This window comes from Carcharhinus amblyrhynchos, chromosome 8 (assembly GCF_965287045.1).
Source record: "Carcharhinus amblyrhynchos chromosome 8, sCarAmb.v2.hapA, whole genome shotgun sequence".
Classification (NCBI taxonomy): Eukaryota; Metazoa; Chordata; class Chondrichthyes; order Carcharhiniformes; family Carcharhinidae; genus Carcharhinus; species Carcharhinus amblyrhynchos.
The window spans coordinates 47,546,243-47,568,015 of NC_137331.1; the positions used below are offsets into that span (position 1 = coordinate 47,546,243).

The 21,773-nt window shown below is 38.8% G+C and overlaps 1 protein-coding gene across 2 annotated transcripts in view; it reads right to left on the reverse strand.

Moving 5' to 3' along the window:
• mib1 (MIB E3 ubiquitin protein ligase 1) overlaps nt 1-21,773 on the reverse strand; it is a 150,431-nt gene that overhangs the window by 102,395 nt on the left and 26,263 nt on the right. For both annotated transcript variants that reach the window (XM_080194019.1, XM_080194018.1), the window contains exons 4-10: nt 15,682-15,786; nt 12,441-12,507; nt 10,276-10,480; nt 9,966-10,149; nt 8,389-8,533; nt 6,279-6,412; nt 4,743-4,850 (exon numbers count right to left, since the gene is read on the reverse strand). In XM_080194019.1, the coding sequence (XP_080050145.1) occupies nt 4,743-4,850; nt 6,279-6,412; nt 8,389-8,533; nt 9,966-10,149; nt 10,276-10,480; nt 12,441-12,507; nt 15,682-15,786 (948 nt within the window). The remainder of the gene's footprint in view (nt 1-4,742; nt 4,851-6,278; nt 6,413-8,388; nt 8,534-9,965; nt 10,150-10,275; nt 10,481-12,440; nt 12,508-15,681; nt 15,787-21,773) is intronic.

Below are 21,773 nucleotides of genomic sequence, written 5' to 3' on the forward strand. Positions count from 1 at the left end.
TAGAACTGGTTCATGGATCACTGCTAGTCCACGAGGGTCCTCCAGGTGGTCTGCAGGCTGGTCCAAAATGCAGATTTATTGATGCCCAATGGCATGGCTGAGGCCAGAACCCTCTTCTCAAACACTCATGTAGCGTCTCACAACCAAACCAGAATCATTATCAGCTGTAGCAACACCGATCTAGTTTTATAGCAAGACCAGTTAGTGTTACAAAATACAACTGTGAGATTGGATTGAGGAGGAACCAGTTCAATGTGTAGCCCAATACAAGACTTGAAGTTCTCCAACCTGGAACCAGTTATTACCTCACTGGTGTTTCATGTTATTCGTCCCATCAATTCTGATGAGATTTTATTTGTAGTGCCAAGCAAAAATAGGTGGGGTAGGACCAAGTGGTGGCCCAGAGGGTCCTGCCAGAACCTGGTCAAAGCAGTCAATAAATTAAGAAGTTTTGGAACCACTGCTTTAGACCTCCAACATTCCCAACTTTTCGCCACATGAAAATAATTGCTCAGGTCTATCCTTTCTTAGTCCCAGATGGATGACCTCATATTTGCCTGTGTTTACATTCAGTCTTGCCCATTCAGATACATCACTTTCTATTGTGCTAGCTTCTTAATCTCATGAATCCTACACTTTTAAAGCACCCTAAGAAGTCCTGGCCGGAGAGACAACTGCACTGTCAAACTGTGGCGTTAAACAGAGGCCTAGTCTGCCCTCTCAAGTAGCTGTAAATAGTCTCAAGTCTGAATTTCAAAGAGCAGGGAGTTATCCTGGTGTCCTGGTCTACAGTTAACTCTCAATTCACACCACAAAATCAGATTATTAGGTCATTGCCACAGTAGCGTGTGTGGAGGCTTACAGCATGCTAACTGGCTGCCAGACTTCTTGGACTACAAGACTGACTTCACTTTAAAGATACTTCATTGGCTGTAAATTTTATGATGTCCTGAGGTCGTGACTGAGACTGTATAAATGCAAGTTTTTCTTTTTTTCCTTTGCCTCATCCCAATAAAATGAAGCGTAATCACAGTTACATATCTGCTTTTCAAATCCAACTTTTGAATTCAAATATTTTACAATCACTATTTATCTGTTCCTTTAGAGTAATATTAACAAAGTCATTACTTTGTCCATTATAAAGTCATTAGGGCAGGCAGTTGTCACTAGGCTATTAATCCAGAAACTCAGTGAATGTTCTGGGGACCTGGGTTTGAATCCCGCCACAGCAGATGGTGGAATTTGAATTCAATAAAAGAAAATCTGGAATTAAGAATTCAGTAATGACCATGAAACCATTGTCGACTGTCAAAAAAAAAATCTGGTTCACTAATGCCCTTTAGGGAAGGAAATCTGCTGTCCTTACCCAATCTAGCCTTTATTTGACTTCAGAGGCACAGCAACGTGGATGACTCTCAACTGCTTTCAGAACAAGGACAACTGGGGATGGGCAATAAATGTTGGCCAGCCAGCGACGCCCATGTCCCACGAATGAATAAAAAAAAATCAATCTAATAATGGTTTGGCATCTTGTTGTTCCAGAACATGATTGCTCCAGGGAAAAAAAGCTTGAATGCACACAAGAAATTCACTGCCTGAGTCAAAGTAGTCCACTGTCATGTCCCTAAGAAAGAAATCTCTGAATGCTTTAAATCAAACCTTACCTATTTGCTTATTTAAAAAGTGGGCTATACTAAACGAAAAATTCATAATTCACAAGTTGGCGACAGTTTCTGAAAACTTACAAAACCAGTTACAAGACAACCTTATCATTTTGAAATCACACACCTCTTACTGCAGGGATACGTTACAATCAACAAAACCAGGGACCAGTAAATGATCCATCTCCCTGGCCTGGTTCCATGAGGCCCATTATATCTGCAAAGGCTATGAAAACCACTGTCTATCTCTTAAAGTGAAGAATGGACTTTGACCCGAGGCATAGAACCTGCTTGTTAGCCTGCAACTGACTTATTAATGGGGCAACATAATCAAATGACCTAAGCTTCAGGCCTCTGGGAAGTTGAATATTATATTTCTAGATTTGCAACTCTGTCTGCTGTTTAACATCCAGCCCGAAAACACCACAGCAGGAGTGTAAGCCGATCAACATCGTGCATCAAGTCTAAGCCTCCTTGAAGTCAGATTCTTTCATAGATTCCTGCCGTTGTCTTGAGAACAGACCAACTCTGGATGCCTACCACCTCTTGCTGCGTCACCATCAACTTTATAAGAATTCAACAACGCCTACTTCAGCTTATTAATCCCACCGGAATTCCTCAATGAAGGAACTCTCTGGAGTCTGGTAATATCTGAAATGATATTCATTTATGTGGTTCTTTTTCTTTTAAGTTACTCACAGTTGTAAAATATTCCTTTGTTATTGTGTGCATGTGCATGTGTACGAAGCTGAAATGATTCCACGAGTCTGAGCGAATGAATAAACAATACATGTTTTAACCAGAGTTTGCTGGGAGTCACTTTAAAAATTGACCTCGTAAACCAAGGGTTAGGGGAAACATGCTGCAGCCCATTTCAAAATTTAAAACATCTCTGATTATGGATAAATGGCAGCAAAAGGAAAGTGGTCAGGTCAGCCTCCCTCCCCTGTTCGTAACACTTACTAACTTTTGCTATGCATCTGAAATAATTGCAAACATTACACATTGCAGTCAGATTAACTTCAGTGCTGGGAAGCTTCTAGAAACTATTTTTTTGGATAGAATTAATAAAGATCCAGCCTGGATTTCTAAAATCAGAAATCATCCTTAACTAACTTGCTCCTTTTTTTTGAAAAGGTAACAGGGTTGATATGTATATATGTGCATAGATCATTGAAGGTGACAGGATTGTTGAAGAGAGCAGTGAATAAAGTATATAGTGTTCGAGGCTTTATTAGTAGAGGCAAACAGCACAAGAGTAAGGGGGTTATGGTGAACTTATTTAAGAGAATTGTTATACCTCAGATGGAGTATTGCGTACAGTTCTCGGTACCACACTATAGGAAAGGTGTGAATGCACTGGAAAGAATGCAGAAGAGGTTTACAAGAATGGTCCCAAGGATGAGAAACTTCAGTTATGAATATAGATTGGAAAAGGTGGGATTGTTCTCCTCAGAGAGGAGACAGCTAAGAAGAGATTTGATAGAAGCTTTCAAAATCATGAGGGGCTGGATAGAACAGGTAGAGAGAAATTGTTCCCAAAGGTAAAAAGATCAAGAATGAGAGGGCACAGGTTTGAAATAGTTTGCAAAAGTAATAAATAACTGGAAGTGTGGTGGAGACAGATTCAATCGAGGCATTCAAGGGAGCATTTAAAAAAAAACGTGCTCAAGTATGGGGAAAAAGGAAGGAGAATGCCACTAAATCATTATGCCCATTTGGAGAGCCGGTGTAGACACATTAGGCCAAATCCCTGCTGCAATTCTGTTAAAACATTCTGCCATTTCACTGCCACAGTTAGGATACTTGCAGGAAACTCCTAATACTATTGGAAATGCTCTCATTCTTCAATTCTAACAACAGAGCTTCTGCTGACTCTTTTCCAGAACCTACATCCTCTGATTGTTATAATACTACCTTTAATCAATAAGAATATCCCTTCAACTCTTTACCCTTTCAAGAATAACGATAAAGCTACTAGCTCTCATTACTATCAAGGAATAAAGAAATGAGGAAATTACCATCCAATTTACCTTATTCCACCTTACATTTTGCTATACCAGTACCTTGCTGAGACACATTATGTTGAAATAAATAGAGGGCATCAGGTTCTTCTACTTACCTACGAGATAGCCACTAGACATGACAAAATAATTTAAGGCTTTTTCATTCAAACGCAAGTGAATTTTGAATGGTAAGTCTTAATTGCTGCTAAACAACCTCTGTGGAAATGAAAAGTAACTTTTACAAGTGTGCAATCTCATACTTTCAGATTTTGATAACTGGAGTTTTTCTGAAATAAATATGAATTTCCTTTCCTTTTTCTGTCTCTTACCTCTCTTGATCCCATTTCCCCCATCCCTCTCCCCATTTCACTTTTTTTATGGATGATTTTGCACTGTATTAAATATTCCAGTTTAGACTTTGAAGATCACAACAGGGATTATTCAATTTGATTTGCTGAGAAGACAGACGGTGTTTCTTGCCTTGTTCAAACAGATCTCTGAACCCCGGTAGAGAAAACCATGTTGCTTCAGACACTGAATGATTCTAAATTGCCACTCAATGCTCTACAAACATTATCAATGGTAACCACCATTCATCACTGACCACAAAATCCAGACCAATATATCTTCAGCTCCCAATCATGGCCATGTCTCAACAATGGTCATCATATCACTCCCTCTAAGCTTGTCTGAGTCTCATTATTATTTAGTTCTTGCATTCCATCCATTAGTATTTACATCCTTGTATTATCATTTTTTTTTATATTCCAGGCATATAAACTCTAATTTGAGCAGAACACACTTACCCAGGGTCAACAACATTAACAGCAAAAGCCATTTTAAAAACGTAGTCAAAAATGCAAGTTTAGTATGGCAATGCCATTAGTCAAATGTCAATAATAATGAAAGACGCAAATTAATAATAATTTAAACATTTTTTTAAAAATGTTAATGGTGTATTAACACTGCATTTGTGAATTTTTTTTTTAAAAAACAAGCCATTTAATTCCCATCAAAATGGGCTAGGAGTCATTTTATATAAATGCCAACTATGTAAAGAATTTAAAGAACTCACCTCAGCTTCTAAGTCAACACTGTGCTTGAGAAGCAGCTTCAGAACATCTACATGTCCATTCTGGCTGGCTGCCTGCATTGCAGTGTGTCCTGCACACTGACCATTTACCTGCAGGTCAAATATAATAAAAACAAATGATCAATCACCATTATGTCCATAAATGCTATTCTATCTCAGCACTAAAATAACACTTGAAAGAAGCTGGGAGACACCCTGCATTATAGAAAATGTACTTTCATACGGAACAGTGAGATGAAAAGAAATAATAACTGTTTAATCCATTTCTGGATTACAATTTGGCTACTTTAAAATCATGAACATGTTTTAAAATAAACACAGAAGTAGTTTGTATAATTACTTTTGATGTACAGTCATGTTAAAAAGCAGTTTTGTACCACGGACAGCTAACATGTCTTCTAGCTAAAATGGCTGTACTGCCGCTCAACGTATTCTCACAGTGATATCTTCTAAATTAGTTGACTAACAAAAATTAAGTATCTTATCCTAGGGCATCAAAAACAATGTTGGTTTAACAGAGCCATTTGTGATGCAATACTGTTAATTCAATATAGATTTTTATTTGAATTTAATTAACCAAAATTTAAAATAAAACACAGAAGTCCTTAAAATAAATTCAAAACAAATCTGTGAATAGTAACTTCAAATTATATGCAGCATATTGCAATATCATTGAGAGTAGCACAATAGAATGCCACACTGCAACCATGCAAATGTTTATACAAAGTTATTTCAGAAATATTTAAATTGAAGGACTGGAGTTGAATAAATTCAAATATTCTGCTGTTGTAATGGCTTTAATGTGCCACAAGGTGACAGAATTGCACCCAGCTCCTGCTATAAACTCAATTTCAGAAGTGTGTTGTGTTGAAGTTGACAAAAGTGAAAGCTAAGCATTTGTTATTACTGGTTAATGGCTCAGAAAACAGATCCAGCTGATGGCAGATGATAACAAAATAAGTGCAACAGGATGTTGGGTGTCATAATGTAGAAACTTCGATATCTTAATTGAAATAAAACAAGATCCACGTCCTCCATTTAAACTGAACCATATTAATATATTCTACTCTTTCCCAGTGATAACAGAAGATCAATATGACATCAAAAGCAATGTGATTTCTCACAAGTTCGACCCTATCCAAGTGAAATCCAATTTTAATCAATACGCTTTTCCTATATGTGGGAACTTGAATTCCCTGGCATCTCTCCATACTGGTAGACTGAGGCCTAGCAGAGTCTGAGTAAATACCAAAGCTGCTCAAACACTTAGTGTCTTTGTCAAGTGACCCTAATGAAGGTCAATTAACAGGCCATTCATCCTCTTGATCACAGGCAATACGTTACTTATGGAAACTATTAGGTCAAAATTAAAGAATAAATAGCCATTGGAAACCTTTTGGATACTTTTGAAGTTATATTAATTTGTCTCAGATTATTTCCCCATGTTCCAGTTTCTACTGAAGAAATCAATTAACTCACTGGCACTAAAGCAGTAAGATGTATATTGGAAAGACTCACATCAACATCTGGTCGTGCCATTATTTCTTCCACTTTTGCAACATCACCATTGGCTGCAGCTTTAACAAGTTCTTCATTAATGTCTCCAGATTCCTGTGTTTCAAATAATTTCTTCAAAAGTTGGGACAAACGCTCTGTAAAACAAAGATTTTCAAACAGGATATAATAGATTACAGTGTCAAGCTTTCAATCCAACAAAACAAAAAGTTAATTTTTTAATAAACTTGTTTTTTTTTTATTCATTTATGGGACATAGGCATTGCTGGCGTTTATTGCCCATTCCTAGTTGCCTGAGGACAGTTGAGAGTCAACCACATTGACTCCAGTGCCGCAGACCAGGCAAGGACAGCAAAATTTTCTTCCCTGAAGGACGTTTCCGCATGATGTTGTTCAAGAGTTGAGAAGCAGCATCTCAAATGAAGACAAGACTGTAACACCAAGACACAGCAGCAATTGAATGTTCACCAAAGGCCAATGCCAGGGGGTCTGCAACCTGCAGCTCCAGAGGCACATCTGGCTCACTAAGGACTTGTGCTGCTCCAGATTTTGATCCATCAAACCCATTTTGGTAATAATTAAATGGCATATTTCAGGGCTTTTTAAAAAATGTATTAATTTGTCTTTGCAATAAAGTATCAGTTAGCTTTTAATAAAAATGTTTAAAACATTGTTGAGATGTATCACGTTCCTTATTATTGGCATTTGCGCAACAGCATTGTAGCTCTTATGATCTTGCAATTTTCACTATATTTTAAAAATTGCTCATTGTTAAAGTTGCCAACCCCAATGGTCTGGACCAAAAGGAACCATCAGGTGCAAAGATAAGCGCAGGATTGGAATATAGTGGCAAGCAAGTGGTAACATCCATCATAGTGATGCCCCAGACATTGAGAAGTAATGTTAGGAAGCAGTACTGGAAGCTTCAGGGATATGAGCATATTTTAAAAGATAAATTAAGATTTTCTGCTCATTTTCAATATGCGCACAATTTGTAATGCTGGCAGAAGGGGAGCTCATTATTTTATTTACTATGAAGTAATGAATCAAATCAAATCAGCAATGAATGCTCAATTTCTATTCCCATTATATGACTAGTTCAATAAGTTTGCACTGAAAAAATTTAATTTACAAAACCAATAGCCAAGTTGAACAGCGGACACAGACTCAGCTCCAAACATATGGGATGGCTTCTTAATTTAGATATTTTTTCAGCAGCCTAATGAGTTTGACATTTTCTTCATATGCATTTTCCAGTATCTTCCATGGTTAGATATGCGAGGATGCAAGATTCCAACACGAGACTGTTCATAAGTCACATCTGCCAACATTTTTGCATCTTCTTACTCTTTGTTTCCAATAAGTTCCTCTCACCTACTCTTCGTTCTTACTTTTTGGCCGCTCAGCATTTGCATGACTCTTCACTACTATCAAAAGCCTCCTACCATTCTCAACAGCCAACCCGACTTGTTAGTTGCTCACTAGAGATTCTCAGCCATCAGTTTGCTCCACACAGATCAGTAATATTATGTTTAGACCTCCTCATTTTGCTCTCCTTTTTTTTACATTCAAGGCTTGCATTTCATAGCTTGAGGAGTCATTTTCATGTTTTTGTCATTTCACATGCACTAAAATTCACAGTGACGAGTAAGAGGTTGCTACTTGGTTCGCAAAATTAAGGGTAGAGTGGAATTTTAAGTTAGTAACAGACACAAGACAGTTAAAAATAACAAAAGTTAAATATTAGGGAAGTGTTGCAGTACAGAACGATTGTCAGCGCAATGCAAAAAGTGCAAATTATGCTGCAACAATACTTTGAGCTACATGAATTATAACCTGCAATTATAATGGATTTTCATTACTGTGGAGTAGAGGGATAGAATTGACACCATATGTGCATACTGAAATACATACCTACAAACATTTAACAATTGGTTAAATTTTCACTGACTGTAACAAAATTAAGCAAAGCTATTCTCAAACATGAATTTATCTTCATTGATACATAAGTACATAAACAGCAATATACTGCCCTTTCTGCAGTGAGCAACACCTAATGTAACTGTGGTATACAGTAAGAAAACAGAAGGAGAAACTTGAGTTTGATACGTACCACCCGATGCATTGCTCACTGCAGATCCAGCTGATGCCACTTTAGTGACAGCTGCAGGGTTGTACGTCCAAGAAGTCCCACAAACCTCTACTTTCAAATCACTGTCAGAGTAAATCTGTTGGACACGCCCAACTTTCCCCAAAGTCTATATTAAAACAAAAACATTTCACAGTTTAGACAATAGCTCAGCATTGTTGTGTTGTGGAAAGGTTTCACTATATTCAATATTTCAATTTGCACCTATACCATACAGCTACGCTATAAAGCAGCCCGATCAGATTCTTGTAATTCTGACTCTCTCACCCAAATTCTCCAACTGTTTGACAATATTTTAAAGCTTCCACTGGCATAGGCAACAACAAGGTTGTACACATATTATTTCTGTGCTGTATATTTTCTTAAAAACTTCAAAACATAGCAGAAACAGAAGACAGCAGCATCCACGAAGGGTGTAAAATAATTGGCGTTTCAGGCTGATGAGCATTCATCTTAAAATTCAATGGCATTGGGAAGAGGGGGAGAGGTGGAATAAATTGTGTGGTTATAAGAGTAGGTCTCTTGGGCTGGGAATTCTGTGGCAACTCACTACCTGACTCCTCAAAGCCCGTTTACAATCCAGATAGTACATGTCAGGAGTGTAATAGCATACTCTCCATTTGCCTGGATGAGTGCAGCTCCAACAATACTCAAGAAGCTGGATGCCAATAAAGTGGGCTCCTTTGTCATGGATGGCACCCTATCCATCACTTTAAAACATTCATTTCCTCCTCCAGTGATGCACAGTGGCAGTGCTGTGTACCATCTACAAAATGCACTGCAGGAACTCAACCAATCTCCAAAACTGAAACCTCCATAACCTAGGACAAAGGCAGTAGATGCATGGGAAACAGCACCACCTGCAAGGCCCCTCCCAAGCCATACATCATCCTGACTTGGATTTTGACAGTGATGGAATGGTGATACAACAAGTCAAAATCCTAACAGCACTGTGGGTGTAACTACACCATGTGGACTGCAGCAGTTGAAGATGGTAGTTCACCACGACTACCTTTGCAGGAGCAATTAGGAATGGGTAGTAAATGCTGGCCTAGACAGTGACACTCACATCCTATGACCCAGTTAAAAAAATCTCAACGTGAAGTTACATTTCTTCCAGTTCTGATGACAGTAAAGCTCTTGTAGCATTCTGATTGCTTTCAAAAGCTCAACTGAAATTCAACTTTTTCTGCTGCAGCCACAGAATTCTGAATGCAAGTGACATAAAGGTTGGTAGTAAAGAAAGGAGTAAAGAGACTAAGGAGGAAACTGGATTCAGAAATAAGGCAGCAGTCCCCTGTTACTTGATAGCATAGTGGATTTACACTCCATGTAGTGTCAAATTGAAGTTGTGAATATAAGCTACTTGTAAGGAGTCCATTTCCTTTTCATCTAAAACCAGGTTAGCCCGTAACTCTAGTTTACACTCCCAGTTTAGCACTTTTTCAAAACAGCAATTGCTCCACAGACCCCAAACTTTCAGTATAAACGTATTGTTAAAACATAGCTGAAACACAGCTAAAAAATTAATTTCTACTTACAGGGAGCATTGCTTCAGCCCATTCTCCGTGACCGCGCTGAAGAAGCTTGATTCTCTCCAAGTCATAACAGATTTGAACCAAGTCACCAACATTGAACTGTGAAGATCCACCTTCTGCTCCTTGAACTGAATCCCCACTTCGAACCACATTAGCTTTAGTAAGAACTGCAGGATTGAATGTCCACCTATAGACATAAAGGGTCATTTAGAAGTTTGATTTCAAGAATAGAAATGCCACAAGTCAAAAAGACTTGTTTCTGACATATTTCAGGAATGTAATTTTCTTTTCAGATCCTTTTTTTTGTACATACCTGTTGCCACTTGGATACTGTACAACAATGTCATGATCTTCATCAATGCCACAGACTGTGCCAGTGGTTGTCAATGTCTCAAACATACCATCAGTCCAACCACCATGCCCATGTTGCAACGACTGAACGATCTCTAGATCCAGATCAATATTTACAAGATCACCAACCTGCAGACCTCCAGGATTCCGACTCCCATTTTGTTCACCTAGTATCATTTTTAAGAATAAACTGATCAAAATGCATACCAGTACCCTAAAAGATTTATTAAGAAGAAAACTTAATTTTTTATTGCGATTGAAAATAAAATTGCGATTGAACTGTGTAATGCTATCAACTGATGGTCAAAACTAACAAAATTTTTCATTCCAATGAAATACATTCCCTGTATAAACACCAGACACTTTATAATACACAAGGTTCTGAATAGAGTTGCACACAAACAAATGTGATTTTTAGTAAAATAATTGCTCAACCTTCAGAGTTCATGTGGAAACACTATATTAACCACACACAAAGAAAACTGGAACAGCAGGAAAGTAGCTTAGCAATTGGCAAACATGCTTTGTTTTTACTCCCCTATTTATGAGAGCTAAACTGGGTACAAACTGAATCAAAAGATCAGCAACTAAAACACATTTTGGATTGCTTTCTTTTTCCAAGTATTTAATAATAACATTTAAGCTGATGAAAAAAGCAACTGTCTGTCATAAGATGCTGTTACCCAATGCAATACCTGAAGCAACAGGTTTGCTATTCCAGGAAATAGTAACATGAAGAGTAACTGCTCATCATTCAACTTGCTTCCCAATTTTTCCAAAACGTCAAGGTTACCACAAAGAGAGTTCCTCATCCTTTCAGCCTCAAAGATCTAATTAAGATTTCCAATCTCCCAAACTGGATTAGTGACAATGGCTATGTGCACATCTCAAGATTGCTCCACTGATTTCAAATAGGAGCGAAAGTTTTGAGCCAAACCTAGAAAGAAAATTCTACCTCCTAAATGTACAACTGTTCTTTTTCCCTGGGATCACAGTACCTTGATTCTTGATTTTGTCAAAAACCATTTCCAGTTGAAAAACAAACGAAAAAATGCTATCCATGATCTTGTCATTCACACCTCACCTATAATTCTGCCATTACTGTTCCTTTTTTCATTTAAGCTCATCTCCCCTTCACTCGGAGGCCTTCACTTTTGTTCTTTTCCTTTTCCTCTCCCTGACACTTGTTCAAAATCTATTACATTTCTAACTTGTCCCAGTGTTGCTGAAAGGTCACAGACCAGAAACATCAACTCTGATTCTCTGTCTACCGGATTTTTGTTTCTACTGCTAGTTACTTATGTCTGTTCTGCATTCAGTGCATCTTAATGAAGTGCAAACCAGTAAACTTTGTTGTTTCTGTCAGAAATAGAAGTACTTTAAAACATTATAACTTGGAAATTTCCACTAATGCAAGCAGTGTAATGGTTTTCGCTTCCTCAAAGTGTAAACAACAATCTGTTTTAAAATGTTATAATGCCACAACATGATGGAGGATATTTTGAGTGTAAAGACAGGATATGCTCCCCACAAAGACTGCTTCAAGGTCACTCCTAATCGTGCTGAGGAGAGAAGCATCTGCAGTTTGCTGAGGACAAGATCAAGTAGGGAAAATTATATTCGAAGTTTTCATCCAATTCATCTACACTGGAAAGAAACCTACTGGGATTTCTGGAGATATGATCAATTACTTGACTGTTCACTGGCAATTGACATTAACCAGCCACAGGTAATACTGCTCATTGTTACTACAATATCAAGTTTAATCCCTGACCTCCAGAAAGTGACAATGGCTCCAGATGGAGGAGTGCCTGGAAAAATGGTATAGAAACATTTGATGTGGAAAATATCAAAAAGTAATCACTGAATTAGCTAACAGTCTGCAAGCCATGATACCATCGTGCTATGTGGAATCAAGAAAAAGAAAACCAGATAGTCTGAAACACACAAAGCATTACCATCATGCTTGATGAAGAAAGGTGTGGAACAGTCATGGGGAGCTCAAATCATTTATAGGCGATAATGATGGATACATATCCAACCTCAGGAGTTTGTATGTTAAACCACATGCACTCATCTAACTCACTTGAATTTTGAGTTCTTAATTAACTTTCTACAGTTACATACCCAACACAGGACAATGGTCTCTGTAAAAGGAACCTCCTTTTGCATCCTGGACGCATTTCAAGTCAGACTAGTTAAAAGGGGAAAATATAATATTAATGCTCTTAAAACAATATGCTCATCATATAGACACACATAAACAGAAGTCAAGGTTTCATTTTTTAATTCCAGTTACTAGGCAAGATAGAAAGCAGAACTTTCGAGACGGTTCAGGAACTTCATCCAGTACATGACTGAGTACCATGAGGCATAAAGGCTCCATGTCCAATTACTGCTCAGTGCTGACTTAGCTAATCGCAGACAGTGCAGCAATAGGGGCTGTGCAAATGGACTCAGGCTACACAAAATCTTCTCATCCAAACAAGCAATCGCCAAAGCTTCTCAGTGCAATGTTTTTAACAAACAGCCAAAAAACAAATCACTCAGTTTCCATAGAGGAACATTGGAAATACAAAACATCCACAAAGTCAATTTCTCATTAGAATGTAAAATGCAGCCTCAAATTCACTTCAAACTAAATATAAATACCATTCCTAGAGCACTACCTTACATTTTTAAAAAGAATGAAGTTTAGCACTTGTATTTAGTAGTCTGGATTTGTTAAGATTGGGCTGGCTGACTCTTCATTATCATAAATGGACCAACTTCCACACAAGTGACAGCAATGGAGAACCACTTTTCCATAGGTTTAACATTGACACTGGAGAAACAAAATACTTCTGCATCCAGCAAAATGCAAACCAACTTTGTGTTTTACATTTTGATTTGAGTTTATCATTAGTCCCAGATAACGTTATGTAGAATTATCATCAATCAAGGTGCCTATTGCGTCAAACTCCGAGGTGGAGGTCCTGAGGTGTTGATCACCGGAGAAAAATAGATAAAACCCACATTTGCAGACCTCTTTGATGCACTAATATACCTAAACACATTCCTATTTCTGGAGACAGGAAAGGAAACAATATGGAGATTGAACACTCTACAGCTGCAACTATGGAGAGAGAGTCTCAAAATAACAAATTGAAATAAAACAGGTGAATTTTGAGAGCACACACATAATTAATTTGAAATATGTTAATTCAGATCCAAAATAATGTGCAGAACACTTTATATTCCTTACCTCTTTTGGCAAAACAAACTTGCTTCAGAATGAGTGTCAAGATTTGTGAAGCAATGGACTAACTGTCAGTTTTAACTTGTTGAAGAGCCTGTCAATCAAACCTGTACTACAAATAGCTTGAAAACTCTCAATTCTGTGCTTCTTAAAAAAAAAATCAATTTTGCTTTGGTTCTGCTCTCAGGTAAACAAAAACCAGGTTACTGACTCCTTTGGCTATAGTAAAAAGATGATTAATCACAGAGTAAACAGTGAATGAACAGTGCTCTTCGTTTACCCACCCGAGAGCTGCCTAGTTGCTTTTGAGTACAAAGTACTCTAAGCTCGCTCTATTTCTACAACAGATTTGTAGAATCTGTGAGCAGGGCAAGAAACAACCCATCAATTAGGCTGAAGAATTCCCAGTGAGACTGGCAGATTTTCAAAATTATTCATTCATAGTATAAAAGTGTTGCCGGCAAGACCAGCATTTACTCCCCATCCCTAATTTCCCTCGAGAAGCTGGGGATGAGCTGCTCTCCTGAACCACTGCAGGTGGCATAGGAAGACTCAGTGCGGTTAGAGAGGAATTTAATCTATCAACAGTGATATAGTTCTAAGTCAGGATGGCATGTGGCTTGGAGGGAAATGGACCAGGTTCCTAAACATCTACTTCTCTTACCCTTCTCACAGAGTTTGGAAGATGCTGTCCTTTTGCTATATATGGCACACACTGCTGCACTGTGTGTTCGTGGTGGAAGGAGAGAATGTATAAAATGTTGAATGGACTGCCAATCATGTGCACTACTTTGTCGTGGAAAGTGTCAAGCTTCTTGCATGTTGCTGGAGTTGCATGTGAAAAGCATTCCATCACACTCCTGACTTGTATCTTGTAGATGGTGGAAAGTGAAGAGTTGAGTTACTCCTACAGAATTCAACTCTTTTGTCCATGCTTGGATCAAGGCTGTAATGAGGTCAGTAGGAGACCACATTGTCAAGAGGTGCCAATGATTTGGCTGTACTGGAACTGCTGGGCTAGCTGTAGAGCACAGGTATTCAATACTGCTGCCAGATATTATCAGGGCCCACTGTCTTTATTATATGCATGCCTTCAATGCATAGCCATCATGAAAATGGATACCTCGGGAGGAGGCTGAAATGGATGGTTCACTCAATGCTTCCATCTAAAGATGGCTGTAAATATCAACAAGAAATACAGCTTAAGCTTTTTGTAAATCAAGAAGATTAAGGGACAGAAATAAAAGGAGCAGATAGACAACAAAAATTCTTTAAAATTGGACATAACTTTCCTTTTGGGAAACAAGACACCATAATTCTAAATATAAATTTCTAATTCCTGACAGATTGTTCAGAAACGATTAACCAAATTGCTAAAAACTAACTTACTTCTGAATTCACCAGCCTTAACTATTTAAGCCATTTTTAGTGCAAAATAGGTGATAAATACCCCAGATTTATAGTTGTTACAATCATTTCAGTGCTGGGTCCATCAGTAAGGAATGAAATAAGTGCATCCGATTAACAGCAGACCATCTCGAATAGCAACTTCTGCATTTTGATGCTTAACTACATGAATGCACATTGTCAGATTTTCTCCATTATAATGTTGAGCACTGTTATTTTCACTATGATTCTTATCACAAAATCCAGCTGGTTTTCACTGTAAATTTATTCAGGAGCAAATTTCATACTGTTCCCACATTTCTGAACCATGTCATAACAAAAGATTCTGAAGGGCCTTGAACTTCTTCCAATAAATACTTAGATTATATTTGCAGTTTCCAACTTGTAATGCTTAAGTTCGATTTTGATCTACATTATATCATCCATTGTAAAAAAGATAACTGAATGTGATTTACTAACTACACAAGGGCTGGGTAATGGAGCTCAAATCCATAAATAAGATGTGTAACATTTTACTCTACTTTACAACTTGTGGTGTGTATAGTGATCTTTACAAAAACAAATTTTTGTTTTGATTAATATGCATGACCACTTTCATTAGAAGGTTATTACTTAAGTGCAATTCCTTTCTGAGTTTCAGATCACAGACAACACATTATTGCACATAAAACATTCAGATCCTTCATCCAGATAATACTTAATTATTTTGGTGATGCCACTTACCATGCCTTCAAATCCCACTCTGTATAAGTTTTTGGCTCCATTGTCCCACAAAACGTATGCTGCACTGTGAGGGCTAGAGGCACTCCAATCTTGGATTTCAGTCACCTAGAAAATGACATTCACATCAATACAGATGCCAAAAAAAATTCAAGTATAAATCAGAAGAGTGGAATGGTATTGAGTGTCATAGAACATAGAACATTACAGCGCAGAACAGGCCCTTCGGCCCACGATGTTGCGTCGACCAGTTAAAAAGCAATGACCCTCTAACCTAAACCAAACCCTTTCCATCCATAAACCTATCCACGGATCTCTTAAACACCCCCAAACTAGGTGCATTTACAACTGCAGCGGGCAGGGCATTCCAATCCCTCACCACCCTCTGGGTAAAGAACTTACACAGTAAAAAGTCTGACAACACCAGGTTTTAGTCCAACCTATTTATTTGATAATATACTCACTAGCTTTCGGGGTTAGCCCCTTCGTCAGGTGAATGGAGAGTTCTGGCCTCAGACAGAGCATATAAAGCACAGTTTAGAGATTACTGATTAGAATGCGAATCCTTACACCTAACCTGCTGTTCAAGACCTAAAGTGGCTGATAATGTGAGTGGAAGGAGCACTGATCACAGTTTAAAGAGATGTGTATTGTCTCCAGACAGTATAGTGAGTGAGGTTTTGCAAACCCAGGCAAGTCACGGGGGTTACAGATAGTGTGACATGAACCCAAGATCCCTGTTGAGACCGTCCTCATGTGTGCGGAACTTACGCCGGCATACCCACATCATAAAGAACTTACCCCTGACATCCGTCCTATAACTACCACCCCTTAATTTAAAGTTATGTCCCCTCGTGCTAGCTTTCTCCATCCGAGGAAAAAGGCTATCACTGTCCACCCTATCTAAACCTCTAAAATCTTATATGTTTCAATAAGGTCCCCTCTTAGCCGCCTTCTTTCTAACGAAAACAACCTCAAATCCCTCAGTCTCTCCTCATAGGACCTCCCCTCCATACCAGGCAACATCCTGGTAAACCTCCTCTGTACCCTCTCCAAAGCCTCCACATCCTTCCTATAATGTGGGGACCAGAACTGCACACAATACTCCAAGTGCAGCTGCACCAGAGTCTCGTATAGTTGCAACATGACGCTGCGGCTCCTAAATTCAATCCCCCTACCAATAAATGCCAAGACACCGTATGCCTTCCTAACAACCCTATCTACTTGATTCCCAACTTTCAGGGATCTATGTACACATACACCTAGATCCCTCTGTTCATCCAGAGTCCTACCGTTTGCCCTATACTCTACACATCTGTTATTCCTGCCAAAGTGAATTACCTCACACTTTTCCACATTAAACTCCATCCGCCACCTCTCGGCCCAGCTCTGCAACTTGTCCAAGTCCCCCTGTAAACTAAGACACCCTTCCTCACTATCTACCACACCTCCGACTTTGGTGTCATCAGCAAATTTACTAATCCACCCAACTATACCCTCATCCAGATCATTTATAAAAATTACAAATAGCAGTGGCCCCAAAACAGATCCCTGAGGCACACCACTCGTAACTGAACTCCATGACGAATACTTACTATCAACCACCACCCTCTGTCTCCTATCTGCCAGCCAATTCCTGATCCAATTACCAAAATCATCCTCAATCCCATACATCTGCATTTTCTGCAGAAGCAGTCCCCCAGAGGAAGGGCAAATAAGGCACCAAGGACTGGAGAACTACCATAGGGAGTGATGAAGATGTCATATGTGTGTGGAAAAAAGTTATGATGCAAGTGGAGGTGGCAGGGAGTTGGAATCACACTGGGAAAGTGCTAGCTGCACTCACTGTTTACTCAAAAATAAAAAGAACATTTATGCCATTGCATCAAACTGAAAACTTTGGCCGGAATTGAATACGCTAATTTGTCAGAAGTTAAGTTATTCAGGTCCTTTTGTTTCCAATATTTCTAGTAGCAGAGCACTGTATTCCCATCCAGAAGATTCAAACTCTGAATTGCAGCCTTGAATGACATGTACTCTTGGCTCAGTAGGTAAATGTTGTCCATTTTTGTGTGAGCTGCCAAATTAATGCTTACAGTACAATAAACCTAGTTCCTCAGAAGCACAAATGTCTGCTACTGAAGGCTGACACTTTGTAGGAAGCATGAGGATGACCATCAAGACAGCCCTAACTGAAGGCAGCCAGAGAGAGGAGAAGGAGTTTAAAACGTACCAGAATATCTAAAAGTAGTTCCAGTTTACTTGACAAAACTCTACGCAATAGTTTACTCACTTCTAGTTTTGAAATATGCACAGGTATGCTGTATTTGGAATTGGGTGTCCACAGAGAAGCTACCAGTTCAGATCTTGCAAGACGGTTTGCATTTAAACAATGCATTTCATGAACAGAAGACACCCAAAACAGTTCATAGTAAATTTAATACTTTCGGAATATAGTCACTGATGCAATGTTGGAAATGCAGCAGCCAAGTCGTGCACCAAAAGATCTGACTAATAGCAATGTGGCCATGACCAAATAATCTGTTTTTGTGATGTTGAGAGGGAAAAACACCATCCACGACACCAAGGTTATTAACTCATTCCTACTTTTTCAAAATAATATCATATTTTGCTTCCACCTCTGCAGACAGAACTTCAGCCAAGTATCTCATTTGAAAGATAGCACCACTTGAGCTAGCTGAACCGAAGGTCAATCACAAGAGTACACAAGTTCAAGATGAGGGGTAAGAGGTTTAGGGGAGGGATGTGGGGGAAAATGTTTTTACCCAGAGGGCGGTGAAAGTCTAGAATGCGCTGCCTGAGGGGGTGGTAGAGGCAGGGTGCCTCACATCCTTTAAAAAGTACCAAAATGAGCACTTGACATATCATAATATTCAAGGCTGTGGGCCAAGTGTGGATAAATGGAATTAGGTAAGTTGATCAGGTGTTTCTTGCATGTCTCACGAGCCTCTTCTGCATTGTGTGATTCTGTGAATCTTTAATTATTGTGGCAAAATTTGACATTCCAGATTTACAGAAAATTAGCTTTTCTGAGCCGGTTAGGATGTTTAGAACTTATAAATGTGTTATGAACATTGTGTTTTACCTTGTTAAGATTAGAGGTCGGGAACTTCAACTCCCAATGGGCCTCAGGGCTTTTGCACATGCACAGATTGGAGTAGGCTGCGCAGTTCTGCAAATTTGGCCCTGTCCACTCAGAAAAGGCAGCAAGAAAATCCAGGTCAAATAACCAGGAGCAGAGTGCCATGAAATACCAGAGCCCCAAGCAGGGCAACAGGGAGAGAATACAGGTAGAAGTCTCAAAGGGATAAGGGACAGGGAGAGGTCCCAAAGAGACATTCCAGGCAGAGAATACAGGCAGATCTCATTAAGTTAAGATACAAAGGAGCAGAAAAACAGGCTTCAAATAAGAGAAGAGTTACAGATAGCAGACTTTAAATGAAGAGGGCTAAATAGCAGCCTTGATACTTGAAGAGAAGTCAAGAGAAGCCCTGAAGATCCAAGAAGACAGCTGAAGGTTGGTGATTGTGTTGAGGGCAAAGATAGCCCTTTAGAGCAGTCAAAAGTAGCTCAGCGCAACCAAAGACTTAAAACTGTCCTTCCTCTGGATTCGCAAATGTACATTCAAACACCAAATGAACAGAATCTTGGGGAATGAGATTGAATCCCTGCTAGGTAGCCTGTCATTGATGCTGTCCAAATCTAATGATTGAAGAGAGCTCATGAGAAACCTTAATGATCCTAGAAGGCAGCCGAAGGCTGGTGATTCTGTGCTGTGGGCCATTGGAGAATTAGTGTTTTGTTCGGTGCAGCCAAAAAGATGAACTTATGCTTGTCAATTGGTGCTCAAATATATATTCCAGAATGCTGGGGAATGGAATCTCGAAAGACAAGATTGAAACCCTGCAAGTTGGGCCATTGTTGATGCCACCCAAGGTGGGACAACGTCTGGAGAGAATTCTAAGATTAGATCTTCAAAATGAAGACTACAATCCCTCATGAGAAAGAGAGAGAGAGATAGACAGAGTTTCAGTGAGATTGGTTTACTCTCAGTATTACTCACATTGATGAAATGTAAAAAGATCTGTGGACTCTGACTTGGCCGCATCATGTATTGTGGTATGCCTGATCACAGTTTGTCTATTAATTCACATGTAGCTCATATGAACTCTGAATTTTAGCATATGAGATAGATATTGTAAATTGTCTTATCTTTATTTTTGTACTCCAGCTATGGCCTAACCAAAATTTTGTATAGCTCCAACATAATCTCCCTGCTTTTGTAATCTATGCCACGACTGATAAAGGCACGTGTCCTGTATGTCTCCTTAGCTAGCATATTAACCTGTCCTGTGCCTTCAGGGATCTCTGGGCACCCACTCCAAGCTCCCACTGCTGAGTAAAACCTAGCCAAAAGCCAGGGATGATGGTTGCCTCATGAGTCAGGTCAGCTATGTTAATTTGAAAATAACCAGCAAAAGAGCATCCACCCAATCATCTCATGCTCATTTTCCTTCAATGTAACATATTACTTAGTTAATTCTCTTCCTATTGTAATTTTAAGTTACCCATCTACACATTGGCTCCTTTGCTATGAGACAATGGACAGTGAGCAACCTTGGTTAGATTTAATTTGGGGCAATTCAGAAAGTGGTATTTGGGTGGTGGAAAACGACAACTCCAGAAGGAGCAGGAGAAGAAAGGCTGAAAGGACTGAAATAAAAACCCTTGGTTAGGTTTAAGATCCAGCAATAAAATGGCTTGTTCAGGAAGCTGTGAACATTGAAGAACAACATTTTGTATATTATACTGGTCGCTGCTTTACCAAACAAACTGTATTTCCCATGAACACATTAGAGGGACGGATGGAAACAGTTTTTATTATACAAAACTGTTTTGTGCTCAAAATACATAGCACCTTTAGAAAATATGAAACTATCTGTATTAGTTAACAATGACAATCCTTGTTTTTCATATATTAAAAACGCAAATTCAGGAAGCCCAGTACATAGAGAAGCTGCAAACTACATCAATATACTGAAGCAAAATGTTTGCACTCAAAGGAAAGTTCCTTAGCCAGCACAATGAATTTACTTAATTACTCACTGAACCACGCATTAGGAAGGGCTGAGATTCACTACTTGAGCATTACTAACATGACAAGCATTATAGATGGCTTCAGTACACCTGGATACAGACAGGAAATAAATCAGAAGGAGGAATCAGTTAGGATTCCTGATAATCAAAATATGGCAAACCATTTTAGAAAATGCAACTTTACAGGAGGCATTTGCTATGAAGTTCCCAACATTTCAATGACCCGCTAATAATAATTATCTACTTTCACAGGCAAAATATGACCACTCAGCAGGAGCGCTAAAACAATCCTGACACCTGTTAAACTATATGTAGCAATAGTAGACACTCTCTGAACCATGTTCTACTGGGAAAAACCACACGCAACTTTGCTTCACGCAGATTTCAACATTTAACTCCATCCCAAATTCAAGTCATGGATTATACAACCAAAAATTAGCCTCAACACCAAGCAAGTATCTGAGTCTTGTCTGAACTGAAATCCTTAAAGCACTAATCACATGTAACTAAACTGCATTTAGATAATTCCAACAGGATAAGGCTACACATTTATACACAGTACAAGAATTATACAAGGCCAACTGGATGCAGGTCTGGCTAGATGATCTAATTCAGCATTCCTTCACATTATTCTTCCATTTCCACAACCACTCCCCACCTCCCCCTCCCCTCCCCAAACCTCCTCACCACCCTCTCCTCCCACCAATTCCTCTTCCAGTGAAGTCATTCAATTCTAGCACCCATGTTTCATCTACATGACACACCTTTCACTCCACTACTTCCTGCTCTCCTATTACCTGAAACAAAGAATTAGTAATCTTTTGTTTTAAAGTCAGGACAATGCTTCGTTTTTTTTCTTCACATGTGCATTATCAACACAAGCACATTTTTAATATTTTAGTATAAAATTACAATCTGATAATTGTAACTTTTTTAACCTTTCATTCTTTCACAGGTTATTAAAAACACGAGAACTT